The sequence below is a fragment of the Lichenostomus cassidix genome, chromosome 5 (assembly GCF_008360975.1).
Source record: "Lichenostomus cassidix isolate B80296 chromosome 5, HeHo_3.0, whole genome shotgun sequence".
Classification (NCBI taxonomy): domain Eukaryota; kingdom Metazoa; phylum Chordata; class Aves; order Passeriformes; family Meliphagidae; genus Lichenostomus; species Lichenostomus cassidix.
Window position 1 is genome coordinate 48,071,924 of NC_139486.1, and position 17,330 is coordinate 48,089,253.

At 41.6% G+C, this 17,330-nt stretch overlaps 1 protein-coding gene across 6 annotated transcripts in view; it reads left to right on the forward strand.

The window, feature by feature from the left end:
* PTPN5 (protein tyrosine phosphatase non-receptor type 5) overlaps nucleotides 1-17,330 on the forward strand; it is a 77,301-nt gene that overhangs the window by 58,049 nt on the left and 1,922 nt on the right. For all 6 annotated transcript variants that reach the window (XM_085062921.1, XM_085062925.1, XM_085062920.1 and 3 more), the window contains exons 9-13: nucleotides 1,074-1,153; nucleotides 1,642-1,779; nucleotides 5,105-5,215; nucleotides 10,705-10,865; nucleotides 13,584-13,697. In XM_085062921.1, the coding sequence (XP_084919047.1) occupies nucleotides 1,074-1,153; nucleotides 1,642-1,779; nucleotides 5,105-5,215; nucleotides 10,705-10,865; nucleotides 13,584-13,697 (604 nt within the window). The remainder of the gene's footprint in view (nucleotides 1-1,073; nucleotides 1,154-1,641; nucleotides 1,780-5,104; nucleotides 5,216-10,704; nucleotides 10,866-13,583; nucleotides 13,698-17,330) is intronic.

A 17,330-nucleotide genomic window follows, 5' to 3' on the forward strand; every position in this document is an offset into this window, starting at 1 on the left:
GTAAAGAGGGGTAGCAAGGAGAGCTAAACATTCTCTTTACGCTTCAAAGCCAAGGATCCCAGTAAACATTAATCTGGTCTGCCTGAGGATAGCATTTCATGTGGAGTCTGTGTTTGTAGTAGTGTAAAAATTACTGTGTGCTTAGTCCTCACTGTGATATCAGGTAAAGCACAATTTTTGCATAGATTTTATTTTATTCTGCTTTCTAAGTCAGCTGAATTATTTTACAAAAAAGGCATCTGTGGTTTGTTTTTAATATGATCTTGGTCATATGCACTGTTTGCTGTTTGCTGAGGCTTCTGTCAGGAGAATATTTCTTCTCAAGGGTTACAAACTGGGTAGTACTGGTCCAAGTAGATGAACATGAGCCTGTGTCTGTTCCCATTAAAATCAATGAAACAGCCATTGACTTTAGTGGGAATTGGGCTGAACTTCTTGAGTGGAATAATGTTTTCTTTTGTCATCTTATTAGAACAAGAATAATGCTTCATAAACAGCCTCAATGAAGGAGACTCGAGTACTGAAGAGACTTAAAATGCAAGAGACTGTTAATTTTCTTTAATTTCTCTATAACCATTATATGTGTTAATAGCACACCTTGGAGTTTGGTTCATTGCAAGATGAAACAGGGAAAGAGTTATTGTCATCTGGCTTGCCTGGATGCAAGAAATGCATGTTTATGTTTTGGGAGAAAAGCTGTTTGCTGTCATTTCACAAACAATATTCTAATGTCTTTGAAGCCAGAATGAGTCTGTTGACCTAACAGATTGAGAAATAATTTCCTGGAGCAGAAAACTGCTTTTCCAGAGTCATGCTGAGACACTGACTCTGCAACAGGACCAATTAAGGCAGGCTTCAGAGAGTGGGTGAAACTGTCAGAAGGCTGCAAATTACCCCAACCATCCTTTCGTTTTTTTAATGGTGACTTTTTTACATGAGGGTTTTCCAAGGCCACTCACATCTGTTGTGATAGCTACAAATGCATGTAAATGTCTCACTGTACAAAATAATCTTGTGTGTCTCTTTCCTCTGAGCAACTGATAAACTATTCCTTATCTGCTTACACCTTTCAGATCCTCACAGCAGAGTGTGCCTTACCTCAGCTGATCAGGACGATCCCCTCAGCTCTTACATCAATGCTAACTACATCAGGGTAAGAGCTCCATAGCCCAGTATGTCTGCCCAGCCTTTATCAGCCACTGTTAATGTAAACAGAATTTCAGCATACACTGGCTCTTAAAGGCATCCTAGCTGATCTGATTGCTCTTCTTTCTTGCTAACATTAGCTGAAACCCAAATCTCAAAGTGTACCTGTACAGATTCAGACCAGACAGAAACATACTTCTGCAGTTCTTGATGCAAATTCCTTGTCAGCTGGCCTAACCAAGGCACTGGATAATCAGCCTCAATAAGGCTCATGACCTAGCCAGAGTCACCTCAAGGCTGTTGGACACTCTTTGCTGGAATTACATGAGTCCATACTGTGCCTTCACTCCAAGTACACGTGTGCAGGAGAGAGATAGAGAGAACTGGTGCCACGGAGTCAGCATTTCAACCAGGATAGCTCTCTGGTTTAAAGAGCAAACCTTCAAGGTTGTGGTGGACATCCCTGTTAAAACTGATCTCTTGTTTTGTTGGCAGGGCTATGGAGGAGAGGAAAAGGTATATATTGCTACTCAGGGACCGATAGTTAACACTGTCACTGACTTCTGGAGAATGGTGTGGCAGGAGCGTTCTCCCATCATTGTCATGATTACCAATATAGAAGAGATGAATGAGGTAATGGTGTTACATCCAGTCTGTATTTTTATCTGTACTCCAGCAGGTATTTTCAGCATAGAGACTAAGCCAGCAAACGGAAGTTAGTTCAGTGGCTTGTGCAATCAGAGCCAGCATTAAATTCTTCAGGCTCAGGGAAGATGTGGGCTTCTATTTCAATTCAGTTTACTCTAAGTCCTGTTTTGCTCTATGACTTCTGCTGTTGGTTTTGCCATTTTCATCTCCCAGCTGACCTGAAACCTCCCCTAAACCACCTCTATTTGCAGGCAGCCTTTGAAGTTCCCTCTAAAGGAATCAACAATAGTACCCCATAACTACTAAAGCTGAATATCTTTAATCAGTAGAGTTGCTGCTGCTTTATCTTGCATTTATTATAATTGATGTCTATATGCACATTTCACTGAGGAAGTACCTGATTTCTGCATGATACTCAACAACTAGAATTGATTTGGATATTGGGGACCTTTCCCTGAATGCGTCTAGGAAATGCTTACAAAATACTGAAATTAAGATGCTGAAATTTTCTATTTGCCACCTACTTCCAGAAATTACACTGTTGTAGTGTTTCTGCTAATCCAGCTAAAGTGATTTTTTTTTTTTTTTTAAAGCTTATAACATTGCAGCCCTCCAGCTGTTCAGTACTTACCCACTGAAATCTTTCCCCCCATAGCAGAGTTGTGAGAACTTTGTACCTGGGCTTCAGCTCACAGGCAGGTAGCTGAGCTCACATCTGCCTTCACTGGCAGTGTAAGATGTGAGAAACTGGTCTGGGCATGTGTTGGGCTCTGCATCCTCCCTCACCACTAGCATCAAGGTTTAGTGGTGATATTTAAATGTTGTTTCTTAAACAGCAGTGTATGTCAGGCTTGTCCTTGAGAGCAGATTAATAATTTAGGTGAGAGATTTTCGTTTGTAGAAGAAGCTTTAAACGCTTAGAAGCCAAAGAATATGGGCATACATCCAGCATACAGACGGGGTTATAACTGCTTATCTGCTAGCTGGAAGCTTAGTGCCCATAAACATCCATGTACACAAACCTTTAGCTTTCCACAGTTATAAAGTAAGTAAATTTAACCTTGAACTTAAATGAAAAAAAGACATGAACAAGACTGATGCAGAATTATCATGCTTTGCAAGTTGAAAATGGTCAGGTATTACAGTTGGCTCTTTGGACATGTACTGTCAAGGCATTGCTGATGCACAACAGTATGTTGCTGATCTAAAGGCTTTGTTTTCACTAATTTCTTAAACTTGCATCTGCGTGTATCTGAGCAGCAGCACTGAAACAATAACTTGCTCATTAATCAAACTTGGCAGTTTCTGGCACATAAGATATTAAAATCCCATGACACAGTCAGTGTACCAGAATCTTTTGAGAACTTCGACGTTTAAAGAAGATGCAGAGGATATGCTGGTGCTGAGCAACATATCTGGTGATATGTTCTTCCACTATAGTTTTCATAGCAAGTTTGTATAACAGGAATGTAAAATTACCCTTATGTTGGAATTGCCTCTTAACTGCCCTGACCAAATGTTTCACCCCTCTTACCAGTCTTGGGAAGCAGTGCACTGCAGTGCTAATGCACTATAGAACTGGAGCTTGCTACAGACTGTATATCACAACAGAGCTGCTGAGTCTTTTCTGATACATTGTGTCAAAAATTCAATGGCATCAAGAATCTCAGCCTTAAATACAGGGTCCTTTCGTGTAAACATCTTCTATATTCACTCCGTTTATCTACAACACATATATTAAATACTAATAACAGGACTTGAGGTACCTGGATTCAAGCCCAAAAGTTTTGTTCGCCTGTGATGCTAGTAAGAGAGGCTTTGTGTTCCTCCTCAGTGCAATGACTTCCCTAATGTGAGTATTAAAAGCTCTGCACCTCAGCCCTCTGTCACTTCTAATCTGAACTGACAGACAGCCCACAGAAATGAGTGGGCAATCTCACTCCACTCCTTTGAGCAGAGCAGTGTCTGTGCTATTGATAGCTGGTAGTGCTCTTGACAGTTTTTACAGTGGATTCTATAGTTTATGAGTAGAGAAAGAAAAAACACAATCTACATAAATAACTTTACAGACACACAGTGGGCCACACTCCCAGTGGGTTATTAACTGATGTACCGTGCAGATGGAACAGCACTGATTCTCCCACACAAAAATTTTGACTCAGTAACTTTTGCAAGGTACTTTTCTGTTGTTAGTCTTTCTTCTCCAGTGGAATTACATTTGGTGGGGGAGAGCAAAATGATTCAACTTGTTTCCTTGAAGATTTTGTACAGCTGTGTTAAAGAGGAATCTTACAAGTATCATCTTTACTGAGGTTTGTTGAATAGCAGGTACCTACTCCCCTGTGATAAGGAAATAGCTTCTTGCATTATCACAAGGGAACTTTTTTCTCAGACTCTGCCTCATTCACGTCATTCCTTGTCTATGAACTAATCTGTGCACCATCTTGAGATGGCTGTCTCTGCCTTTGCATATTGATTAGTTTAGAGAGACTGCATACAAAACCCATAGTCTTTTTTAGTCCTCCTTCTGGAATCAGAGTGCTTAGAAATTTTCACTGGCTCATCTCTAGTGTATCAGTACCACAAAGTAGATCTGCAAATGGACTATAGTTTCTGTGTTCCTAATTGTCAGGTTGTGCTGGCTGCATCTCTTACTGGGTTTTGGCAAAATTAAATGTAGTAGTCCAATATCTCTCACAGCTATTGCTGCCTTTTGGTTCCCTAGCTTTGAAAGATTCTCACTGACAATTTTAAGTGGATTTTGGTACCTAATCTATTTCCCAAAACATCCTCAGTCATGTTATTTTGTGCAAAAACATATGCAAATTATCATTTTATATTCAGAGAGCACTGAGCCTTTATAAAAAATAGAAAAGCTTTATTTTGTGTTTCTGCATCAGTATATGTGCAGCACAGATATGTTGGTAGCTATATTGTGTATATTATACTAATCGTTATTATCTTAAGAAAAGGATTAATCTAAAAACACAAGCACATTGCCACCGGCCTCTCTAATGAGCCTTCAAAATGCACATCAGTTGTATAAAGATAAATAAGGATGTGTGTATTTAAAAGCATTGGTTAGTAATTACTTGATTTGTGCATTTTTAATCAAGCAATCAGGCTATTATGGATGCAGCAAAAATCAGCTGAAATGTGGTCCCTGTTTAGTAAGTGAAAGCTTGTACTTATTATAGAAACAAAACTTATTCATATTCATCTATGCATGTGCTATATTCAATTTCAGAGGAGAAAAAAATGAACCTCCCTTGATACCTGCTTAACTGGATTTGTTTTATATTGCACACAGAAATGCACAGAATATTGGCCAGAGGAACAGGTCACCTATGAAGGAATAGAAATCACAGTTAACAGAGTCATACAAGCAGACGATTACCGTTTAAGGCTCATCACCCTAAAGGTAAATCATTCAAATGTACTTACTGTAGCTTATCTGTCTAAACCTATAAATGCAGATGCTCAGGGAGAGTTGTGTGGAAAGCTTCTGCACAGTGTACTGCTGTACAAATACCACTTTTGATTACTGAAGTCATCGTAGCTTTGCCCAGCTCACCAGCATGAAGGCTACAGGATAATGAGTCAGAGGTTTAGGCTGCATGTGTAGAGTCTGAAAGCCACCAGGCCAGTTGTAGTAGAGTGGGGTTCACTGGGTGAGAAACCAGTGACTCATTCTGTGCCTTTGTCCTCCAGGTTCATTCATCATTTAGAATGAATTCTCAGCTCACAGAGAGCTTCTTACTTTGCAAGTGCAGTTTTATATACCAGTAACCATTCTATCATCTTGTGGATAGAAAGCTTTAACACAGATTTAATTATTTAAGTACTTAGATACTACTTAATCTAAAGTACGAGAATATTTTACAACTCTTCATTGCTAGGTTCTACAATATTAAGTTACATGTTTTAGTAACAGTCTGATTACATAAACTTCATATATCTTTCATCTGCCAGATCTACCCTGACCTCAATATAACACAACAATTTCTTTCCAAGCTGAAAAAACTCTCCTTTTATCCAACCAGTTTCAAGTCTCTTCAGCCATATGCTAATAGGCAGAGAGCCAGCATATGACATCCTGTGTCTGGATTCAGAGTGTAGAAAGTCTGTCACTCATGCTTTTGGCAAAGGCATACAAGGGGAAAATCACATTCCCTGACAAGTGGGAAGTGAAGAATATTTACATGTTGTAGACTTTCAGCTCATCTGGTTTTGCTTTTCAGTTAAACAATGGTTTTGTTTTCAGTACTAGTGGAGCAACGTCTCTTTCCCCCACCTCCAAAGTCAGGATGTGAACTGTTGAGTTCTAGAGCTGAAATAAAGATTCCATTTGTTAAGTTATCATTTCCTAGAGCTGTACATTTGTCATTTAATAGCAGTAGTGGAGTAGCAGCTCTGAACCATGTATACATTAGGTGACTTGGTAGTGAGCACTGGAGAAGCTGTGAATTGACTTCTGTTTTCCCTTAAACAGGAGTGATCAGAAATATATGATTACTGCATGTTTTACAGAGTGGACTGTCATTTTTCTCTCAGTATAAGGGACAAGATTTTGCAAGTTTGGGAATTCAGAAAAAGCTCAGGCTATAGCCAAAGCTTGTTTTCCTTTCTCAGAGAAAGCTGCCAGTATCTAACCACTGAGTCATGATCTCAGCTACAGCATTCATGATGGTAGCCTTCAAACCGTCAATTAAATCTTGCTTCCTCCTAGCTGTTCCCAAGTCTTCTCAGTCTCAAGGAGCCATCAATAGAGAATATTTTGTTAAAGTCAAAGCAGAAGTGTACAGAACCACAGAAGTCTCTAAGGGTTCTCTAAGCAGAAGTGTAAAACTTTTAACACCGTAGACAAAACTAGAGGCAGCCAGAGTTCATCATTAGAACTTAGTCTGTTTTCTGTTCCTGTCAACTGAATGATTTAGGTAGTGATTCATGTTTTTCTTCAGATGACTTTTACTTTTCTCTCAGTATTATTGACAACATTTTTATTATAATTTTTCACAACTGAGTTAAGAATTCGGTGTTCATAACTTCTGTGACTCACACATAGTCACACATTCAAAAGCAACTGCGTTTCAGAGCAGTGTTGATCGGATTTACTGTAGTGAGCTCAAGTGCTATTCATGACAACTAGTTATGCTTTCTTAAGAAAAGTATTTTCTCACTGGGTACATAACCTTAGGCCAGGCTGTGTGCTATGATAGTAAGATTCTCTTTTCCTGAAGTGGGCTAGACATAGCCTTAAGGATCCTACGACTGTGCTTCAGTGAGCACTTTAAACACAGTGTAGGATGGAACAGCATCTCAATGAAGCTGATCCTTCCTTTGTCCAGCTCTCTTGTTCTGACCCTTGTGCCATCTCCCATGTGCCCTCACAAGTGTTTGTGGCTATGTGCTAAGCCAAGGGAGAAACTGATGGATCCAGCTGAAAATTAATCTGTTGCAAGAAAGGAGAAAGATTTGATTTGATCTAGTTAAAGATTTCACTTTCCCAGTCTAGTTCACTGTGAAGCTGTGCAAAAGCTCTGTCGTCCAAAGAGAAGGATGGAAAATGGCACAACCATGGAGCGCTCTTCGCATCCAGTGACTGACAGGCACTAGGGAGGGACATGGGAGTATAGATGATATAGACGACAGAAACTATTTTTGGATTTTTGTGCTTTGTTCTTTAGAAAGAGACAAATTTGTCTTTTTTCCCCCCCCGCCTTCAACTGAACAAGCCGTGTGTTGAAGGGACGGTTGTGGAAGCTAACATTTCTGTTCCTGGACCTTTTGAAAACATTTACTTAGCCCTGTGCCAGCTGGCTTATGTAAGGCCACAACAGTAAGGCCAGTTCCCAGAGCACCATGTTACTATTTTGCCCCTTTAGAAATCAGACAGAAGGCTGTCACTTTGAACACACAAAATCAGAAGCTCACAGTGCTACTTGGCACTCAGAAAAGGAAACGGCGTATTTGCTTATATTCATAACTGTGCTGAGACAGAGAATCAGAATTCGTGTCTCTCAAAAAGACCTGGCCTGCAGCTAGATAAAATTCCCACCTTCTGTACTGCCTCTGAATTTCTCACCATGTGTAAGAGAAGAGTGGAATTGACAGGAGACCGATACAAGTCTGTCTGTCAGAAGACATAGAAAAATAAGCTCCCATCTCTCTCCCTCATCTATTTATCTAGCTATCAGAGACAGAGATACAGCTCCTGGCTCTCTGTCTGTCAGATCCATTATGAAAGCAATTATGTCAGAAGCACAGCTCTGGCTTTGCTGAATGAATCTGTCAAGAGGGAACAGACTGCCTGGAGTGTTTTGCACACGGCTCTTGGCACTAAAAGAGCAGAACACTTTGTGGGGGGAGGAATTTTTTATTTGTAAGTCAGTTTACTGAAGTGCAGTCATGATATTTGAAGTCCAGATTTGTGTTGTGTGGCTTCCCATTTGGATCTCTGTTCCATTTAGCAATCACATAATGGTTGGGGTGTGAAAGGACCACTGGAGATCATCTGGTCCAACCCGCCTGCTAAAGCAAGTTCATCTAAAGCAGGTTGCATGTCCAGGTGAGTTTTGAGTATTTCAGAGAAGGAGACTCCACAACCTCTCTGGGCAGCCTGTTCCAGTGCTCTGTGACCCTCAGTTTTTTTCCTCATATTCAGATGGTACTTTCTGTGTTTCACTTTGTGCCCATTGCCCTTTTCCTGTAGGTGGGCACTACTGAAAAGAGCCTTGCCCCATCCTCTTGACACCCTCCCTTCAGATACTTACAGACATCGGTATGGTCCCCTCTCAAGTTTGTCTTCCAGGCTAAACAGGCCCAGCTCCCTCTAAATGAGGTGCTCCAATGCCCTAATCATCTTCATGGCCCTCTGCTGGACCCTCTCCAGCAGTGCCTTGTCTCTCTTGAACTGGGGAGCCCAGAATTGGGCACAGCACTCTGCGTGAGGCCTCTCTAGGGCTGAGGAGAGAGGCAGGATCACTCCTTGCAACCTGACAACACTGCTTTTCTTAATGTTCCACAGAACACTATAGGCCTCCTTGGCCACAGGGGCACTGCTGGCTCATGGACAGTTTGTTGTCTACCCAGTCCTTCTCCACAAGGCTGCTTTCCAGCTGGTCAGCCCCCAGACTGTACTGGTGCCTGGGCTTATTCCTTCCAGGTGCAGGACCCTACACTTGCCTGTGTTGAACTTCAGCAGTTCCTCTTTCTAACCCTCCAGCCTGCCCAGGTGCCCAGAATGGCAGCACAGCTTTTTGGTGTGTCAGCCACTCCTCCTAGTTTTGTATCATCAAAAAATGTGCTGAGAGAACACTCTGCCCCTTTATCCAGGTCATTGATAAATAAATTTAACAGTGCTGGACTCAGTACTGACCCCAGAGGAACTCTGCTAAATGCAGGGGCACCAATTGGATCCTTCACTGCTGATCAAAACCCTCTGAGCTCTGCCGTTCAGCCAGTTCTCAGTCCACCTCACTGTCTACCCACCTAACCTATGCTTCCTGAGCTTATATGAGGATGTTACTGAAAACAGTGTCAAAAGCCCTGCTGAAGTCAAGGTAGACAACATCCCTGCTCTCCCCTTCTCAACCCAGGCAGTCATGCCATCATGGAAACCTTTCAAATTGGTCAAGCATCATTTCCCCTTGGTAAACCCACACTGAATACTCCAGATAACCTTCTTTTCCTCTACATGTGTAGAGGTGATATGCAGGGTGAACTATTTCATCATCTTTCTGGAGATGGAACTGAGGCTGACCAGTCTGTAGCCCCCTGGGTCCTCCTTCTTGCCTTCTTTTTGAAGACTGGAGTGGCATTAGCTTTGCTTCAGTCTTCAGGCACCTCTCTTGTTGTCTATGATCTTTCAAAGATGATGGAGAGTGGCTTAGCAGTACCATCTACCAACTCCCTCAGCACTCATGGGTGGATCCCACTAGGGCCCATGGATTAGTGGGTGTCAGGTTTACCTGAATGCTTTCTGACTCAACCCTCATCAACCAAAGGAAAGATGTCTTTTTCTCCAGACTTGCTTGCCTTCAGAGTCTGAGATTCCTGAGGGGCAGTGCTGGCAATAAAGACTGAAACAAAGAAGGCATTCGCTAACTCTGCCAGTTCTGTGTCCTCCACCACCAGGGCTCCCACCTCACTCAGCAGTGGATCTATGTTTTCCTTGCTCTTCCTTTTGCTGCTTATGTAATTGAAGAAACCCTTCTTCTTGTCCTTGACATTCCTTGCCAGATTTAATTCCAAATGGGCCTTAACCTTTCTTGTCACATCTCTGCATACTTCGACAGCATTCCTATATTCCTCCCAAGTGGCCTGTTCCTTTTTCCATATTCCTTATACTTCCTTCTTGTGTTTGAGTTTTGCCAGAAGCTTCTTGCTCATCCACGAATGACTCCTGCCCTCTTTGCATGATTTCTTACCCAGAGGGATGCATCAAACTTGAGCTGGAAGGAAGTGATGCTTGCATATTAACAAACTATCTTGGATCCCACTTCTAGAGCCCTAACTCAGGGGATTCCTGCAATTAAAGTCTTTGAAGGAATCAAAGTTATCTCTCCTTAAGTTCAGGATTGTAGTCCTACTTACGGCCCTTGCTTCTTCCATGTAGGATCCTCCACCATCTCTTGGTCATTGCAGCCAAGACTGCCCCAAACTTCACATGCCCAACCAGTTCCTCTTCCTTAAAACAAGGTCACCTCTTGTTGACTCCACCACCTGTGTCAAAAAGATCTCATCGGTGCTCTGCAACAATCTCCTGGACTGTGTGTGCCCAGCTGTGTTGTCTTTCCAGCAGATTGATCTAATTCTCTCAGTCTTAAAGGGAAGGTCATGTTTCAGTATTAATTTACAATGAGAAATTCTTGTAAAACTTTTGTGGTGTTTGTCTTAACTGGATTGCAGAAAGGAGAAGAAGTCAGAAACCTGAAACATTACTGGTACACGTCTTGGCCAGACCAGAAGACACCAGACCAGGCCCCTCCTCTGTTACAGCTAGTGCTGGAAGTGGAAGAGGCCATGCAGAGTGCAGAGGAGAAGAATGCCCCTGTGATTGTTCACTGCAGGTAAATAAATATTGTATCTGAGCTCGAAGGGCTTCTTTGCATACAGTGACACAGTGCAGATACTGCCATATAGGCCATCAGTCACACTTGTGAGATCTTGCCCAGCTGCTTCTGAAACATGTTTGGAACTTCAAAGCTTTAATGACAATAATTGTTTTCTGTTACGAAGTGTTACTTTCAGATACAGACTGAGTTGAACATAGAAGCTGGCAGTGGCTCAGTTACTCGTAAGAACAATCCCATTTCATTTGCCTTACCGGTAATACATGCCTTTAATTATCTTTTAAGGGCCAGGTTAGCAAAGATTAACATAGTTTAGGTGAAATTGAGTAGGAACATACATGCAAGCAGAAAAGTAAGAACATTCAACTTTCAAACACCCTTGTTTTGTACATTCCTTCTTTGCTTCTATATTAAAAATAAGTCATTATTAGGCCAAGGATAATAATTTAAGTATGACACACAAACAAAAGAGTGGAAAAGCTGATTACAGCAAGTAATGATCAATAGTCAGGAAATGTAGGCAATTCATAGTAAAACTCAAGTATCAGTAAAAATCACAGGCAAAGATGAAAACTTCTGTGGAAGGAGAAAAGTCTTTACAGTGGTTTGATGCCTGATGAGAAAGTTGTAATTATCAATCAGAGCAGAATAAAAATAGATGAGGATAGATACTTCTCTTCTGTCCTCAGAAAGAAGTGGGATGATGTACTTATCATTTGTAGACATGATGAAGTATGTTCTTTTGCACTGCTAACTAGGGAGCGTGTTAAGCATCAACAACCACTCTTAAATCAGATACGCTAGTTGATTTTTATCCAAGAGTGTTTTAAAAAAGTTGGTTCACAGCCTCTAAACCATAAAAGTTTAGTATAGATGAATTATAGTTCTTGGAAAATTGGAGAAGTTCTAGAGGTCTAAAAACAAGCCCTGTTTTGCCAGTGTTTAGAAAGGTTAAATGTGATTGTTTGGAAACTACAGTCTGTCCTCAAAACAGTTATTCCAGGTAAATAGCAGAAAGCCTGATAAAGAGATGTAGTTGTCTTGCCAGGGTAATCTTCCATAATTTCAATAACATACATTTTGCCAAATTGATTTTTGTATGGAATTTTACTTAATTTTGCATAATGTTTTCTAGGAAACAGCAGATGGTTGCTCTCCAAAAGCCATAGGAAAGGGGTATTATACAATGAGGATGTTTTTAAAGAGCTTCTTGGCACAAATGGTTGGTAGCCTGGTGTCATCAAAGATCCAACTATAAGCTAATATGGAATAATCACTATTAAAATGCTCTTGTGATACCACATCACCAGTTTTTCTGCCTGTGTTTTAAAACAGATGTTGAAAAATCTGGGGAGAATTCAGATAAAAATAAGAAATAGTTTGTAAGAAGGTCTTCCTTGTCCGTGGAAAGCTGTGACTCTAAGAACTCCGTGAAGCACTATGGTACCTGCAGCTGGTCACCATGTCTTGCTTTGCATGTTTTGTCCTCTTGTATGGTGTCATCCCCATGACACAGTAATCATCTAGGGAGAAATGGGGCATTTTAATTTGAAAAAAATGACTAAGAAACATGGTGATAAGATTATTAAGTATTCTATGTGAATGATATGCCACCCTTGGGCAGTCTTGGAAGGATTATGATGCTGTCTCAGCCATTAAGAAACCTGTAGCTTGTCCTGGGACAAGTGTTGTGTCAGTGCTGCTTCTTTTATCTAAAAATGGGAGTTGTTCATTCCCTTTGCAAAACACTTTGAGGTTTCTGGACAGGAAACGGTATCAGGAGCTGTGTGCTATGGTCTGTTTGGTTATGGCCAAGTGGAAGATGAAGGACTTGTGGGCAGCTGTGAACCATGAACTCCAGTGTTGCTTGTAAATATGTTGCCAGTGGTTTTGTATTACAATTTTCTCACAATGTAAATGAAAGCAGGATTTCTTGTAGTTTGTCTAGTAATTATTCCTGAGTATGCTCACTTAATTAGTTCATGCATACAAAGGGCTTCCAACATATGCTGGTAGTTTCTTAGGTGATAAGAAGAATTCACAGGCTCTATAGCACTGTGCCTTTGAAAATAAATTCAGTTCTGGTCATTAACCACAGACTGTATCAGATACAAAGGAGTTCAGGAAAATTCAAAGAAATTTCTTTGATAGTGAATTTGTTGTATCCTGCTCTAATTCAAATTACTGGATTGCAGTTCTGATCCACAAATAGCATCACACTTACTATACTATACTGCTGTTAGCTCTAATTATTTAAGCAGGATTAGTTTTCTTTTATTATTTAATTTATTATTATTTAATTATTTAATCATTAGGATTCTACCTGTGAATGAAAATAAATTTCTAAGAATCTGTTAGAATTGAGAATTTCAAAGTAAAGTTTGCCTTCAAAGCAAGGGTTGCCATCAAACCAAATCTTACTAAGAAGTGCAGGAGCTTTTTTTAAATGCTTCAGTGAGAGGGTCAAACAGTATCTAATAGCCCCATTTCTAGCACTCTATGGGCAATGTTCACTCTTGCTGTGGGTGACTCACACACTGAAGTTAGTATCTTTTCCTAGTTACGGCTTTCCTTCTGGAAGCATCCAGCTGGAAAAGGTTGGAAGGACAAAAGGGATGATGGGGTCTGTGCTGGTTTAGTGGCAGTCATTTGACAAGAAAGTTCCAAAGTCCTTCTGACATGTCCACTGCCTCTCTCTGCTTTTCCCTTCCTTAGTGCAGGCATCGGGAGGACTGGCTGCTTTATTGCCACAAGTGTCTGCTGTAAACAGCTGAAGAATGAGGGCATAGTTGACATTTTGCGAACAGCCTGCCAGTTACGGTTAGACAGGTAAGAAAGCCTATTTCCTTTCCAGAAAAATTTTAAAAAAGGTAATATTTCCCCTTACTTAAGTAGAAACAAATAGGAAGAGGGGAAGAACAAACCCAAGTGGAGGCCAAGCGACAGGGTTCTTCAAAGGAAGTTGTCATGTTCTTTGCAGTTCTGACTTGTAATCTTTGCCTGAGCAATAAACCTTAATAAACAGCCCTAGAACTGAGTTAGATTCACAGCTGGCATCAAAATCTGCACAGCTGTCCATCTCCATGTTCAGCAAGGGGTGGTGACCTTTTATCAGCTGAGGAGTTTGCCCTATGTTCATACAGAAGCAAAGGCTCAAAGACCTGCTGTACTTAAGTTCAGAGCCAGAGATCATCACTTTCCTCCCAGGAGGAGTGATGAAAACTGGTCTCGTATACTGGAGCTGTGAGCAGTGGTGGGAGAGACATTGCCTGGTGATGGAGACTATGCACAACCTGGAGTGTTTGCAGACAGATGAAAGGAACTGTGAAAATTTCCACAAATTCAACTGCTTCCAGTTAAGCATTTTTTAACACACCACCTTGAGTTTGATTATGAAGTAAACAGACTTGAATTTTGTACCAGAGATGTTATTTTTCCTCTCCCACTGGTTTCAAGTGCCATCAAAACATGTCTCAGTGCTCTCTCTAATGATAATGATAAATGTAGTCGGGGGAAGAGATGTCACGAAAAACATACCAAAGATTTTTCTGAGGGGAAAAAAAAGAACCTCAACCCCACGCTGAACTTTATTTCAGAGAAGAAATTATGCTCAGTGGGAGGCAAAAAATGAAATGCTTGCTGCCCTGCTGAGGCTCTGATAGACAGGGACCTGCAGGGGCTTAGAGATTTGGCTATTTCAGTGGATTTTAGTCCAGACAAGGAAAGGCTGCTTGAGAAAAAGAAAACCAGAATATGAATAGTGAGTGCTGCTTATCCATGGTCCAGTGAAATATCTGTCTGGATGTGAAATATCTTGTCTCTGTGACTAATGTTACACAGGAAAATCGCCACACAAATGAAAGTTGAAGGTGCCTGTTTACAAATGTGTGTGATACACACAATTGCAAATATTCTCTTTGAAGGGAGAAGGAAACTGGCAGTCTAAAAATTACTCTGAAGAAGGGAAAGCGCACTTAAAGTAAACCATAGGGGGAAAGGGAGACTGCAGGAACCTCTGTAGCTGCTATGTAGCTCTCAGGAGTGGGATGGCATAGATAAAAGCCATTTAAATGTCATGGGATAAAATACTCAAGATGGAAAGCAGATCACCTTCCTTCCTACAGAAGAGCATGATTTCTTCAAGGACTGAAAAGTAGGGCTTGTAGTCTCTTGGAAGTCATGTTGCCACCCACTCTCATTTTCGCAAACTCCCCACTAAAGCTCCAGGAGACTTCAACAGTAGCATGAGAGGTTGAGACAGTGTCCAAGCAGCTATAGAAAGGTTGTCTGTGTCTCCACCTCTTGCCTGATCATAACTGTCTAGGATGGGAAGGAGTCACCAGGGACTTAGGGAAAGAAGGCTGAATGCAGGCCAGAGCAGATGTGTGAAGGAGTGCACCTCCATGCTTCACACAGAAATAGAGAAGTTGGCATTAGCCCTGAGAGCCACCTTTGAGGTTGTCATGAGTATGGAGAATACAAATGTGTTATTCCTTTCACTCCCTCATGAATCCCTTAGAAAAGTTCTGTGCACTGGGCTTTGCATCCGTGGCCAACAGATGCTCCTAAAATAACCTAGATGACTAAGGAGAGGAAGTAATCATTCCTGCATCCTTCCCACAGTGCTGAGAGACATTTGCTGTCATTGCCCACAATGCAACTCGGATTTCAAAGGTTTCTGTGGCAAGTAGGGATGAAAACATAATTCTGTGCCAAAGCCTGGACAGCAAGCACATGTCATGGTGTGCATATGTGTGGCAGGGGAGGAAGCCACCACACAGCAGAGAACGGGATAAAAAGGAAAATAATTTCCCATGGTCTGAAACTCAATGGCCCCCCTAGTGCTTCTGTTGCTATAACTTCAGGGTGCAGCCCTACTGTTAAAGGAATTCTTTGGGGAGGAATTGTTAGGTATGACTAATGTTCCTCGTGTGTCACAGTCTGACATAGATACATTTCAGTGCTGTGCGGAGCACAGAGGGACTCAGAAGCAGATCAACTGTGAGCTTGTATTAAGTAGAGCAGATGGGGAGGAAATGCTCAACTAGGAAATACTTGTTTTTTAGAAAGTCAGTGTGTGCTTCTCACCTTTGCTAGTTCATGAGAGGCTGGAGAATAGGTCCTGCCTTCCCTGCTCGTTGTTAAGTGTTAGTTGAGGCAGCTGGCTAACAAAGTGAGTGCAAGAGGCTGAAGGACAAGGTTGTCTTGCCTGCTTATCTCCCCCTTACTGGTATGGCTACTGTGTGGCCCATAATGGTTAAGCTGGACCCCTCAGAAAAGGGCAGTCCCCAAGGAGGGTGCTAGCAGTCTGCTACCCACTTAGCTCAGAGGAAGCAACTTTTCATTCATTTCCTCTGGTGAGGTTTCTAAGGGAATGCACCACATATGCTCTTTCTCAGACTGACACAGTCTGGTTGGCTCCAGTCACCCACAGGCTCCCATGTTCCTCAGTCCCACTTGTCATTCCAGCCTCTTTCTGGCACATAGCTCGTGGGATCTGTGCACCAGCACCAGTGCTGGCACAACTCTGCATACACTTTCTGTGAGCTTGAGCCACAAGGTTTAATTGTCTTCATAATGGATTATGAAGAGATCATATCACTTTTGATAGGGTACTCTAAGCAAAATTTCAAATGTTAGTAAAATCTGCTTAAAATTAACAACTTCATCCAGATTCTTTTTGTTCATTTCTGTTTCCACTTGTACTACTCAAGTGTGGGTTAATATGCTACTTGCAGAAATACACAGGCTAATGATACACGGAAAATCAAACTGCTTTTCCTCCTGCTTGCATTTTCTTCCAGGTTTTCAATTTTAAGGAGCTGAAAAATAAGCTGAACCAAAGCAGGTTACTATGCTGAGGGGTGTTTTGCTATGAAGGTGTGCACAGCAGTCAGTTCAGTTACAAATCTGAGTTGTCCTTTCTAATGTAACCTTGCCTGCTGCAAAATACTGCTGGCCATCCCTAGTTATCTGATTAATTTGCCAAAAGCATTATGTGGGATGGCATAGAGGAAAAAATCCTCATTGGAGAATGACCAAGTTGCATTAGTTGGCCTGTCCCTCTTTGGTCCCAAAGTCAGTCCCTAGTGCAGCTGTGAAGTCTTGGATAAGCCTTCCCCTCTTTATTCCCATGCTCCCATCTATCTCTCTAGGGCTTTGGGTGGGAATTGCTTTTCACAGAATGGTTCTTGGAGTACAGGTGCTCAGGTAACATAAGAGTAAATGATGATGATGCCTTCCTGGAGGAGGGCCTGGAGGAGGGCCAAGGTAAATGAACATAAAGCCCATTCCTGTTCTCACTACCTTCTGTTCCTTGTTTAGCAGAGACTTTCAAAATGGAGCTCGAAGTCAGACTTGAAGCTGGTTGCAATCAAGGGGCACTTCTCACTCATTTCAGAAAGCTTTGGAATAGACCTTTGGTGTGGAGCACAAGCTTCATGTTAGCTGTGAAATTTCCTC